This window comes from Oryctolagus cuniculus, chromosome 4 (assembly GCF_964237555.1).
Source record: "Oryctolagus cuniculus chromosome 4, mOryCun1.1, whole genome shotgun sequence".
NCBI lineage: Eukaryota > Metazoa > Chordata > Mammalia > Lagomorpha > Leporidae > Oryctolagus > Oryctolagus cuniculus.
This window is the reverse complement of record NC_091435.1, coordinates 34,478,313-34,492,240: the sequence shown is the minus strand read 5'-3', so window position 1 is coordinate 34,492,240 and position 13,928 is coordinate 34,478,313. Positions and strand designations below refer to the sequence as shown.

The following is a 13,928-nucleotide window of genomic DNA, read 5'->3' as shown; positions in this document are numbered from 1 at the left end:
CACAATGTAAATGCTATATACATAGGTGCTATACTGTATTTTTTTATGGAATAACATGAAAAATCTGTACATGTTCAGTGCAGATACAACCATCATTGGACTAACTATGTAGGACATGGTGAATCAATACCCCTATGAATACGAAGGGATGACTGAACCTTTTATTTGACCATTTCTTAAAAGATTTTTATTTATGTGAGCGAGAGAAAGGGACAGACATGAGAGAGATAGATCTTCCATCTGATGGTTCACTCAAGGGCTGGGCCAGGCCAAAGCCAGGAAACAAGAGTTTCCTTCTGGTCTCCCACATAGGTGCAGAGGCCCAAACACTTGGGCCATCCTCTGCTGCTTTTTTTCCCAGGCCACCAGCAGGGAGCTGGATAAGAAGTGGAGCAGCCTGGACATAAACTGGTGCCCACATGAGATGCCGTCATTCAGGCAGTGACTTTACCCAGTAAGCCACAATGCTGGCTCCTTTATCAGACTATTTTGTTGCATTTACATTGTGCCAATCATATTTTCTTTCTTAAAAATACTTATTGGGGCTAGCACTGGGATGCAGCGCATTAAGTCTCTGCCTTTGACTTCAGCATCCCGTATGAACACCCATTCGAACTCCGGCTGCTCTTCCAATCCAGCTCCATGTTAATGGGCCTTGGAAGAGAACAAAAAATGATCCATATGCTTGAACCCCTGCTACCAATACTGCAGACCCAGATGGGGTTCCAGGCACCTGGCTTTGGCCTGGCCGACCCCCGGCTATTGTAGTCATTTGGAGAGTTAACCAGCAGATGGAAGATCTCTTGCTTATGTCTCCCTCATACATGCATGCTATCACTCTGTCTTTCAAACACATGCATACGTGCATACACACATACATAAACCTGTAGCAAAAATATTTCTTTGCTTTTCTTACCACATGGCTAGCCATATCGTATTAGATACCTTCTAAGCCCTAGCCTCTTCCATTGCTAATTCTTCCCAAATCTCTACTTCAATGTATTCTCGTGACATCAATCTCTGAGAATTTTGAGACATCCTAATCTTGATATCTTGCTGATAAGTCAACAGTACAAAGCGGAGCACACTCTTCTATTCCCACTATATTTATTTCTTCTCACCTTTCATTTTTATGGACGTTAGCAATATATACCAGTTACTCAGCTAAAAAAAAGCAAAATAATATTCCTTACAATTCATAAATATGTCTCAAATTATTTCCTCCTGTCAATCTTCATTGCTGTTTTCAGCTCACAATCCAGCATCGATCTCATACTGAATTTTTGACAAATTCTTTACTTGTGACTTCAATCATCCCTTTAACACACTCTGCAATTCTTTTTCAAAGATTTTCTTATCCCATAAGAAATGTCTAAATTTTATCATTCTGCACATGCTTAATTTCCCAACATATTCTATCCACCAATCTCATATTGAGGTACCCACAGTTCTGCAAATACAGTGTTCAGTTAGATTTCTAGTCTCTCTACCAGAATGATATTTCACTTCAATTTCCACATGAGACATTCTCATTTCACCTTCATATTAGAGCTCAAATAATGTACCCCTTAGAACCTTTTCTTATATCCATCTCTGTAGAGATCATCAAATATTCTTCCTCCTGAGTTCCTTACTATCTTTTAGAGGTCTCTATAATGGGCTGTACTACTTGTCTCTTTAATTTATGATTAAAATTATTTGCTTACATATGCATCATTCTGACAGGCAGAGCTCTTTGAGATTACAGTGTGCCTTCCTCATTACTGTATTTTAACAGCTCTTCCAGTAGATTCCCATTTTCCATTTGTTAATATGTGAAGACATGACACCATGATTGAGCATATATGTTCACTGTTCTAAAATATGAAGGCCAAACAACTGTATAATCTGCAGTTGTTCCTTTATAACTTTTTAAATGTATCTTATGGAAAATCCCAATGCTTAGATACAAATTTCCATATTAATGTTTTATGGAATACATAAGGAAAAAGAAGACAGATGAGTTAATGGAAAAAGATGAGCAGCATGTAAGTGAGTATTATTTAATCTTGTGTTGCCTCAAATGGCATGAACTGTTGACATAGCATTAGAAGAATTTTATTCACCAGCTAAATCCAATTTGGAACCTTTCTTGTTTTCCCTCAATAGGTCATGCATTTCTTAAAGCTCATTTATTTCAAAATAAAAAAAATGCTACTGTTGTATTACATGAAAAAATATCATGATGTAAATTTCTCCCTGAAACAGTCTGATTCAGTATTAATGATGCAATTAGGAAATACAGCAATCCTTTTCGATGAAATAAAAGATATGTATTGGGAGAAACTTAAAGACTCAGGGAAAAAATAAGTTTATAACAACTAAAGATTAAAATCACTGACCAACTTAGATAAACTTTATTTTTATAAAGTAAAATTTGTTAGATTTCAAGTACTTCTTTGTTGAGTAGATAAAAAGTTTATTATTAGAAAACAGAAAAGATTTCATTTTGCATCATTTCTCTTAATACAAAGAAATTCACTAAAACTAAACATTGGAAGATTCAGGATCAGTCTTACATCCCCTTTTGTTATCTAAATCCTGCTCATTTAAATACCATGGACTTCATTTTCCTCATCTACAAAATTGGAGACTAATGCCTGTCATTATTCACCACAAAGAGATTTGTTGTAGGAAAAAAATCAATAGAATATGGCATTGAAATGTTTCAATATGTTTAAATGGTTCCAGAAATAAAATATTTCAAAATAAAAATGGAATAATTAGGAATATTTCCATTCTAGAGGTTTTTTTGAATGTATTTAAAATCTCACAAAACTGCATTTAACTTAAGTGTTATCTGAAGTATCATTTTATAAAAATGAAATTAACTGGTTCCAAATTGCCAATGCTAGTTAACATCATAATGTCCTTATCTCAAAGTTCACAAATATGTGGATCCTTAGGATTTATCTAGTCTTTCTCTATTGAAGTTACTCTTTATGTGCATCATTGAGTTCCCAATTTCTGACAGAAATTAGAAATCAGAAGACTGGCTGCTTAAGAACCAGCTTTCACTGGGGTTTCAGCATACGAAATAGTATAATTTGTTTACCAAAAGAGGCTTGTATATAAAATGGCAATGTTATGTTGTTGAGGATTTCTCTACACCTATATAAAAGTTTTGTAATCTAGTATGATACCATGTAGCATGTGATAAGTATCAACTTCAACTGAAGACATGAGACCATGAGCTAATGTTTATCACTTTCCCTCCCAGCTATAAAAATAAACTCCAGGCATCCTGATGTTCTTAAATTATGTTCTCTACCAAGACCTAATCTGCAACTAGAAATTTAAAGAGTAAAAATACTTTTAGGTACAAATGAAATTATTAACTATGTTTACAATTCACTCCAGATAGAATATATCCTCAAAATAGATAATTTACAACCAGCATTGTATGATTAAATTATGATCCCAAATCTTCACCTATCCATCAGAAAAAAATATCATATTTTATATTTGTTCTAGAAACAATCCATGGATATATGGAGCCAAAGTTCAAACAGATGCAACACACTGATATCTTGATGTACCATTGCTATTTGGATATCCAATTAGTAAATGAGTCGATGAAAACCACCACAATCAGGGCACACGGTTAGCTATTGCCGATTTCTAGGACTGAGTACAAATGAGAAACTCTCGTAAGTGTCAACACTCTGTCCTCACAGAAAGCAGATCTCTTCTAAGTTTTACCACCGAAAAAAAAAATAAATAAATAAAGGAATGGCTATTGCCACTGGTATAGTCAACCCTTCATGTCTGGGGAAATAATTCCTGAATTCATCTAGGAGGGAAGAATGAAAATAATCTAAAGAATAAGAGAATAGGTTCTTTTTATGGTTGTGTGATAAAAGCTTTACAAGCAAATTACGCAACACATACACACACACAATTGTCACATACTGTTATTTATATATAAATAAGTGTCAGAGAGAAGTACAATATTAAATTCATCCCTTGTATGTGAAGATGAGCTACACATATTTTCATTTAACATCAAACTTTAATACTTGATTATATCTCTCATTAATAATTCAAATTTTAAATATGAACAGCATCATTGTCGTCCTGCTTTAATTTAACATAATCCTCACATTAATTTAATATCAACAGATTGGCTGCAACACGTAGCTTGACCTTAGTTTGACCAGATTGCCTCAGAAAGGGCAGAGTAAGACTGGGCAGCATGCTTTTTTGTCTCTCCATGTGAAGTATCTGTGAGAATAAAAGCCTACTACAAGTAAATAAAAGCAAGCATGCAAACGAGGATCTGACTTACATGCCACTTCCAGAGATGCATTTCGACTCACTGCTTCGCCGAGATAGTTCCTTGCAACACACACGTAACTTCCTTCATCGGGTTTACTTCTGCGTCCATGCACGATGCGCAAGAAGAATAACGATCCACTGGGCAGAAGCATCCTATGGGATCGGGGATCATCTTTGTCTGTCTCCACGCGCTCCCCATCCTTGTACCACTCAATGGTGGGTGTTGGTCGGCCCTCCGCCTTACAGTTCAGAGTGGTGGGCTCGCCCTTAGAGACGATGACATCTGAAGGGTGTTCCACGATCCGTGGGGGAAAGTCTTCCTGGCGAAGACGAGATCCTGCAACAGGACAGAATGAAGACAAGCGTTAACATTTCCTTATCTACACCTTCTGTTTCACTTTGGTTTCTAACGGAGAAACGATGTGCTTCAGTTATTTAATTGAATGCTATTAATTTAATTTATATCTTATTTTCTTTTTTGTGCACCCCATAAGCCATTCCAACTTCTCTGTGGAATGATGCATCATAGCAACGCATTAATATGTTAATTCACAGGAGTTTAGCATGTTCCATGAATCATGTCAAGCCAAAGTAAAAGAGATTTTCTTCTGGGACCAACGTATTGGGATGGATACCAAGATGCATGAGACTAATTTCCTACCTTCAAAGTGCTTACTATCTACTGAGGAATAAAGTCTAGTAGGCAAGAACTCAGAAAACAAACATAGATTCCACTTACCAAGCTGGCATTGTGTTATACAGTGTAAAAGACCTGCAAACTATGTACATGTATCATCCCAACACAATAGATGAAGACAAAGCTTAGGATATCAGATCTGTGTCGCCAGGAATGCAGAAGAAATAAGCATTGGAGATGGAATTTGAACCAAGGTGTAGGTCAAAGTATAAGTCACTATGTTAAAATGCAATGAGTGCCACAAAGAGTTATAAAATACGCATTATAACAAAAAAAAAAAAGAAAAAGAAAAAGTGAACTCTACCTTCACCGTAAAAGGCTTCTACCCAAAAAGGTGGCATGTGAGTGGACATGAAGAAAATGAAAAGACAGCAACTGAGGGAGAGGCACTGAGACTGCAAGGACGTCATGAGCAAAAGGGCAGAGAAATAATAGGTGCATGGTCACCCATAGTCAGGGAGGAAGCTCCTGTGGTACAGGTGCAAGGGAGTCTCAGGGCCTGAGACTGGTCTGGTATCCAAGCACTTCAATACCACGCTGAGGAGTGGAGCCTTCATGCTGTAAGACTCCAAGAGTTTTGACGAGGTGCTGACACCGCTATCTGTATTACAAGAAATTTTGGCTCGCAATACACAGGATGTATAGCAATAGAGACAAAAAGACAGCTGAGAGGACCTTAAATGGATCAAGAGAAGATTAAAAAGAATCTAATTTGGAGAAACAGTGCTGAAGATAGGAAAATAGAGGGAGCCCTAAAGCATATCATAATACAAATGTTCGACAGGATTCAGATTCACACCATATTGTGAGGAAGCCTGACAGGGAGCAATGACTTTCATGTGATTGCAAAGAAAGTGAGGCCCATGAAGGGTATAAGATATGGGGAGAGAAGAGCCTGTTTGTATCCCAAGATCAAAATTCCATTTATAAGTTAAAAATATCCAAAGCAACATATTACAGTATCAGTGCTCATTATTTCTGGAAATACCCTGGCAAACACTGCTATGAAAAATCCCCTTGACTGGGGGCAGGATGATGAGCAGAACAAGAATGTCTTCCAATTTCCAAACCAATCAACTAATATTAGCACATTTCTGCTCAATAAACAGCAGTAATATTTACTCCTCTATGTTACTTCAGTTCACTTTCACTACTAATTGAAAATGCTATTTTAATTTAATAAAAGGAAGTTAATTTTCTTGTGAACGAATCTTCTCTTTTCTGATGATTAACTTTTAAATGTTGCCAACTTCCATTTTTTAATCTCTTCTGATGCAAAAAAAAAAAAAAAAAAAAAAAAAAAAAAAAAAAAAAAACCACATTGTAAGTGTTAGGTGCCGAAGCCAGAGAGTCATCTGCGGTACAAAGGTCAACATTTTCAAATGAACAGAAGTGAACCAAAGCACAATGATGGGCACTCACAGTGAGCGTCATAGTCATGGAGGTGACAGATCATATGCACTGGGTCCCTAAACCAGGATGAATTTACAGCTTATAGAAAGTAACCACTGTTTTTAAAAGACATCATAAAACATATTCCGAAGTTATTTACACATGAGTGGCTCATCATGTTCTGAAATGTGGTATTCTCAAATGCAGAGGTCTGAACACACCACAGAACTCCATCCTGAAATCCATCCTGAGTTATATGTCACCTTTCATGGAACGGCTATCTGATTTAGATATCCGTCTCATTCCTGTCTAATCTCCAGATGAGTGATCTACATTGCTCTACTGAAAAAAAGCAATTGCTTCATTACAAAAGGGAAGGATATCAATGTCCCATGCAACTCAGGTGCTGCTCATTACATCTTATAGTACCCTACCTGCTTTGGAAGTGGGCCTGGATAAGGACAAAATGATACTTGAAATGCACTAATATTCATTAAATAAACTGTAAAATAAGAGCCTTAGAAGAGAAAGAGACAAAGTACATAAACAATTTAGCAGTAAGATTTAGGGGGCAGCATTGTTGCACAGCCGTTAAGCAACCACTTGTGATGCTCACATCCTATTTCAGAGAACCATTCAAATCCTGGCTACTCTGCTTTCAAACCAGCTTCCAGCTAATGCCTCCTGAGTGACAGCAGATGATGGCTACAGTGCATGGGCCCCTGCCACCTACATAAAGGCCAGGACGGAGTTCTAGGCTCCTGGCTTCTACCTTCCTCAGGCCTGGCTATTACACGCATTTCCAAAGTGAAACAGCAGATGGAAGATCTCCCTCTCTTTCTCTCTTAGTCTTTCAAATACATGGAAATCAACTTAAAAAAAAGAAAAACACGCACACGCAATAAGCACTCAGATAATTGTCCTTATATATGAGAGTATGGCAAACAGAATTAAAGGTAACCTTGTTACAGTACAAAAATTTCTGTAATCCAGGCAAAGAAATGTCTCCAAAATGTTCATGGAAAATTAATACTACCAAAAAAATGCATAGATTTCAAAAATTCTTTGCACCAAAAGAAACTCATCTTTAATTCCAATTTCCACAAATGTCTTGATGTAATCTCATATTTAGAATAAAGAACTCAATAATCAATTACACACAAAATTTTTCAATGGATAAAGGATTTTAATAGACAAAGGAGTTAGGCAATCAATAAACACATTAAAAGACACTTAACAACAGGATGAGTTAGCAAAGCAGATAAGATGCTACTTGGGATGCCAACATCCCATATTAGAGTGCATGGGTATAAGTGCGGGCTCCCATTTCCAGCTTCCTGCTAATTAATGCGTACCCTGAGAGCCAGTAGAGCATCACGCAAGAAGTTGGGTCCCTGTCACTCACAACAGCAGACTGCGATTGAGTTGCCAGGTCCAGCTTTGGCTCTTGTGGGCATTTAAGGCAGTGAACCAGCAAACAGAAAATCTTTGTCTGTCTCAGCCTCAATCTCTACCTCCTTCTTTCAAATAAATAAAAAAAAAGAATTGAAGATGCTCAGTATCATTAGCTATTAGAAAAATGCAAATCAAAAACCACACTGATTTTCACTTAAATAACAAATATTGTCAGGGTATATGGAGAAACTGAAAGCCTCCAAGAATGCTAGACAGTCACACTGGCATGCAATCTGGAGGTTTCTCAAAATAGTTATCTTCTGATCCAGCAATTCTATTTATATCCTCAAGAGAATGAAATCATATATTCACACAAAATTTTTACAAGAATGTTCAAGCAATATTATTCAGTGTTCATAAAAGTAGAAAAATTCCAAAAGTCCATCTACTGAATAAAATGTCCATGATGAAGACACATGAAATGAGATATACCCATATAATGGAATATTACTTGGTGATAAAAAGGGATAAAATACTAATATATGCAACAACATGAAAGAACATTGAAGACAAAAGCAGTCAAAATTGCCACTTGTTTTATGATTCCAATTCTACAAAATGTCTAGAATAGAGATAAAAAGTGGACTGGTGGATGCCTACGACTGGAGAATGGAAACGGCTTGGAGGGAGAAAGAGAATTGGGAAGTTACTGCTAAAGAGGATGGGATTTCTTTAGGGAGTGATGAAAATACAACTGGCGGCAGTGATGGTTGCACAACTCTGTTGATATAATAACTACTATATTATGTACTTTAAAGAGGTTAATTTTGTAGTATGAATTATTATCAATAAAGTTTTTAAAAGGTAACAAGGAAAAAGCACCACGACCAAGTAAATGTGTGTTCATTCCTAACAGCAGTTCATTTTTAACTATAAAGATTGTGAAATGTCATCATCAGGCCTATAAGAGCTAATTAATGTATAAAATAAAACTGAAAGGTCTCACCACCCAGATAGATAGAAAAACATATATAGGTGTACAAAAATACAGCTGCAATCTAAATTTTAAAATGCTAGTAAAAACATGGGAATTAATTCTGTACCTCCTTAAATTTAGATATTACACAGTGATGTTTAGGATGGGAGCCAATGGATAAGCCTTATGTCAGTCTATGAATTCTTTGAAATTTATTTTTTGTGTAGGAGGGGAGGTGGAATGGGAAGGGAGGTGGAATAGCTTTCAGAAAATGTCCAAAGAGGTCTAGGCCTTTAAAATTATCAGGGGGCCACTAAACTACCGGGAATTCTACAAAATTGTTCAAATTAATTCCATTATTTGGTCAAAAAACACAAAGCTGAGTTGTCAGTCGAATTCATTGGGGGATTCAAACTCCAAGCAGAAGAGAGGGCTATTCCAAGACACTCTGGGGGGAAAAAAAAAACCTAAATGAAAGATCTCCACGATTGAGATCCCAGTGGAAAGAATGGGTCATCAAAGAAGGAGGTACCTTTCTCTGAAGGGAGAACTTCCACTTTGACCATGGCCTTGTCTAAAAATTATCAGAGTCAGTGAACTCAGGGGGCTTCCATAGCCTTGGCAGCTCATGACAAGAGCCTAGGGTGATTACTGAGGCCATAAACAAGAGTGTCAATTTGTTAAGTCAACAACAGGAGTCACTGTGCACTTACTCCTCATGGAGGATCTTTGTCCTTAGTGTGCTGTACATTGAGATTTAATGCTATAAGTAGTACTCAAACAGTATTTTTCACTTTATGTTTCTGTGTGGGAGCAAACTGTTGAAATCTTTACTTAATGTATGCTAATCTGATCTTCTGTATATAAAGAGAATCGAAAATGAATCTTGATATGAATGGAAGGGGAGAGGGAGTGGATAAGGGGAGGGTTGCGGGTGGGAGGGACGTTATGGGGGGGAAGCCATTGTAATCCATATTCTGTACTTTGGAAATTTATATTCATTAAATAAAAGTTAAAAAAAAAAAAGAAGAAGAAGAGAGGGCTATTCATCACAGAGAGTGCCATAAGACAGTTGAACCTGAAAAGTTTTGATGGTTAAAGAGTGGTTCCCAACTTGCAACACCCATTTCACCCAAATACAGTTAGAAATGCAGGCTCTGAGGTTCACCCCAAGACCTGTGAAATCCGCTTCTGAGTTTTAACAAGACTCACTCCATACCAGGGATGTGTGTGCACACTGAATTCTGAGACGTACTGCTACAGCTCTAACTAGTTTTGGCCTGGGACTGAGCTAAGAGTATTTTTAGATTTCTAATATTTTTAGAAAAAGTAAAGGAGGAGGACAAAGAAAGAAAATTGAGCAAAGAAGAAAAAGGAAGGCAGCGGAGGATAGGAAGAGGAAACAGAGGAAGAGGAGCTTAAGAGAGATCTTCTGGCGCTTAGAAAGTCTGAGATCCTTATCTAAGTTTTTACACAAAAAAATTTGCCATCCCTACTATAGAGCACCTGTTCAATGACATTCCAATGCTAAACTCATTTCAATTTATATGTATTTTATTAGGATCGCAAAACCCTTTACTCCAAGTTTCCAATAAAGAACTACTTTGATGGTAATATTAATATCAAACATGCAATGATAATCAGGACCCCAATACGAACAGGTAGAACAATGTCTCAGAAAAACTACAATTTCTAACTTCACTTGCAGGTGATAGCAAAAAAAAAACAAAAAACAAAAAAGCTTGGCATCTTTTTACATTCAAGTATTAATTGGAATTGGTCAACTTTTAATTAAAAACATTTTATTCAACTTTTCTTATCTATTATAAAAGAAAAGTAATGGAAATTAAAGGACACTAAAGATGGCACTCAAATGCTTATTTTGATTGCCGAAGAAAGTAAGCTATGAAATAATCACATGACTTCTCTAGAACAGTTAATTAAGGTAGAATTAAAACTCAGTATCTTTAATCCAGAATGTGCCACACTTCTCTAAAAACAAATGGAAAAGTACAAAGTATCTAGGCTAATCCCCCAAACCCCACTTTTAATGTTGATTTCTGTAAAATGTATTAAATGAATGCCACTAATTATAATTTAAGAAGAAACCATCTTCTGTGCTTCTTAAAGTATGATTCTCAGACTATGTCAGAATTGCCTGTCACTTTTTTTTTTTAAAATATAGAACACTTCACAAATTTGTACTGTCATCCTTGCCCAAGGGCCATACTAATCTCTGCATTGTTCCAAGTTTAATATCTATGCTGTCAAAGCACTGGGATTTGTTTCTCTTTAATATGACTTCTTAGTCTTCATATTGAACAGGTTGCATCAGAAACAAAGCTGCATTCTAGCATGTTCTCCAGAGATCATCATGCACTTGGACTTGGCTAGATGTAGGCATTCCACAGCAACATCAAATTAGTCAGCCGGATGCAGATGCATCTTTGAATAATGTTCTAAGCACTCACATTTACATAATGGATTATTTCTGCTTCTCAGGGATCCTCAAACAATGACTTTGTAATGACTTTTGGTAAAATATTTAATTTTCAAAATGCCGAATGGTTTATTAGCACTTCAAATTTTTTAAGTTGCAGTGTAAGTCATAATTCATGAACACAGTTACATGCAGTTTTGTTGGGCCAATAATCATTCATCTGCAGGGAGTGCCACAAAACTTTGGTTTTCAGGAAGTGATTTCAATTACATAATATAATAAAGGAGGCTAAGGCACCTAGAAGGACACTTGTTGATTTCAGTTCATGTGTTTCAAAGTGACATGCTCCTGCTTCATGGCTCAATTGGAAGATAGCATTTCCTTAAACTAAGATTTACCTTTCATTCCCAAATTAGATAGCCCTATCAACTATCAGTTTCTCCACAAGTCAAGCAATACATTTCAGACTTCTCTGATGGCATAAAAAATCCTTAACATGGGGTCGGCGCCCTGGCTCACTTGGTTAATCCTCCGCCTGCGGCACCGGCATCCCATATGGGCACCAGTTCTAGTCCTGGTTGCTCCTCTTCCAGTCCAGCTCTCTGCTGTGGCCCGGGAGGGCACTGGAGGATGGCCCAAGTGCTTGGGCGCCTGCACCCGCATGGGAGACCAGGAGGAAGCTCCTGGCTCCTGGCTTCGGATCGGCACAGCGCCAGCCATAGCGGCCATTTGGGGGAGTGAACCAACAGAAGGGAGACCTTTCTCTCTCTCTCACTCTCTGTCTATAACTCTACCTATCAAATAAAAAAAAAATTCCTTAACAAGTCAGAGACAAAATGTAAAGAACACTTTCTTCAGCAAAACCTCTATGCAGGGCCTGCTTTTATTTCTCAAAACGGTATGTAACAGTGCATCCCAGTTCATAATAAAGTAGGTATTTTTAAATAAATATTTCTCCATAAGTTATCCTAGTCAAATTAATTCCAGAAGATTCTGATTGCTCCATTCCTAAAAGCACCCAGAGAGACTGTGTGACATTATCATGTACTAGTTTAAGACATACAAAGGTACTATATAAAGAGCTAAAGACTCCCTAACATCCCACAGTAAGAGGAAGCACTTTGTAGTACTATAGTTTATCAATATCGTTATTAACTAATGAATCAGACTTACACCAGGCATAAATAAAATAACAATGTATCACCAGTTGGGTTACAAGATTAAAATATAGAGAGAGATTACCATGGTAGGTAATAAACATTTACTACAGCTTTTTCCCCCCCTTTCTGTAAACTATTACAAATATTCTTTCTGAAATGTAGCTGGTAAAACTCTAGACACATTGACAAGAGTTTCTCTTTCCCGAGGGTCATTTTTCTTGATGTTTTACTGGTTGGTAGATTAACCTACACCAGGCTGAGAGCTTATCATTAGATTTCAAAATAATTAAAAGTTGTTACTGCTTTCCCTTTTGTCAACAAAATCTTTCTCAAAATTTCCTCCACTAAAAGAAACCTGTGTCAGGGCTCGGCAAATGCTGTCCATGGTATCAGTAAGCTAAGACAATTTTAAACAGAGTGGAGTTAAGGGAGGACTCATCACTCCATCAAGTCTGTCTCTACAAGTTTCCCATCATTGAATTCCTTATGATTATGAAATTCCTGTGTACACTTCTTATCAAGAAGGAAGAACAGGAAAGGGCTATGAGATCACTATTTGGATTTTCCTATAACTCCTACAATGTGATTAGATGTGGTGAGAAGGTCAACATTTGGAAAACTTATTTGAGTATTGTTGAAACATTCTCAAGAGATTTTCTGATTTGCCAATGGCCTAAACAAATTTATAAAACTCCCAAATTTTCAGAAGCACAGCAGTGTAATGTTACCAAAAGTATGTTCAAATTAGAAAGGACATAAAAATTAAGGCCTAGAAGTACTACTTATTATAAATGTAAACATAGCTTTTCCATGTCCTAGCCCCAAAACATTAAGATTATGAAAGGGAATTCATATGGGTAAAAGAGGATTCTTGTCAAACTCAAAAGACTGCCCTGATCCTGAAATCTGGTTGTACAAGACAGCATTCAGCAGGTCCCTATTACTTAGTTTCCAAGATTCAACAGACATAAAACTAAAGTACAAAAGATCATCTCCTCCCAGGGCCCCATTTTTGGAATGAGGGAAAAAGTAGATTATCCATGAACTGAAGTTTCTCTCTCAGTTTTGAACATGGGTCCAAGCCTAGTTTTCATGGTGACTTTTCTTCCATCATCCCTCCTTCTGACTCATATTTGGGAATTCTGAAATAGAAAGTCCTAAGCAATAGATTCAGTTACTTTTTGCTCTTTGCATTGTTGTTTTTTTCCTAAACCATTGTATGATTAGTTATAAGACCTTTAGCAATCACCCACCTTTATTCACATACTTGTACATGTTTATGGTGATCTATGTGATAACTCCTTACTTGCATGTATTACGTAATGAACTAAATCAGAATAATGAGTGTTTCCATCTCCTTAAACAATTATTTATTTTAGTTGAGAATAATCAAACTCCTTTCTTCTAGGCATTTATGAAACATACAATAGACTACTGGAAATTGTAGTCACTCTGCTATGCTATTGAACATAGTATTTATTCCTCTCATGTAATTTTATGTGGGTATCCATTACCCAACTTCACTAAATTCGCTTTCTTCCCTAACCCTCC

The 13,928-nt window shown here is 36.7% G+C and overlaps 1 protein-coding gene and 1 pseudogene across 27 annotated transcripts in view; both read right to left on the bottom strand.

Moving 5' to 3' along the window:
• Window positions 1–13,928, bottom strand: part of ROBO2 (roundabout guidance receptor 2) — a 1,427,252-nt gene that overhangs the window by 573,148 nt on the left and 840,176 nt on the right. For 26 of the 27 annotated variants that reach the window (XM_070071923.1, XM_070071922.1, XM_051859424.2 and 23 more), the window contains exon 2: window positions 4,328–4,654. In XM_070071923.1, coding sequence (XP_069928024.1) covers window positions 4,328–4,654 — 327 coding nt within the window. Of the gene's footprint in view, window positions 1–4,327; window positions 4,655–7,761; window positions 7,899–13,928 lie in introns of those variants that run through there. The other variant, XM_051859432.2, reaches the window with a different exon arrangement.
• Window positions 10,953–11,053, bottom strand: LOC127483050 (U6 spliceosomal RNA; annotated as a pseudogene).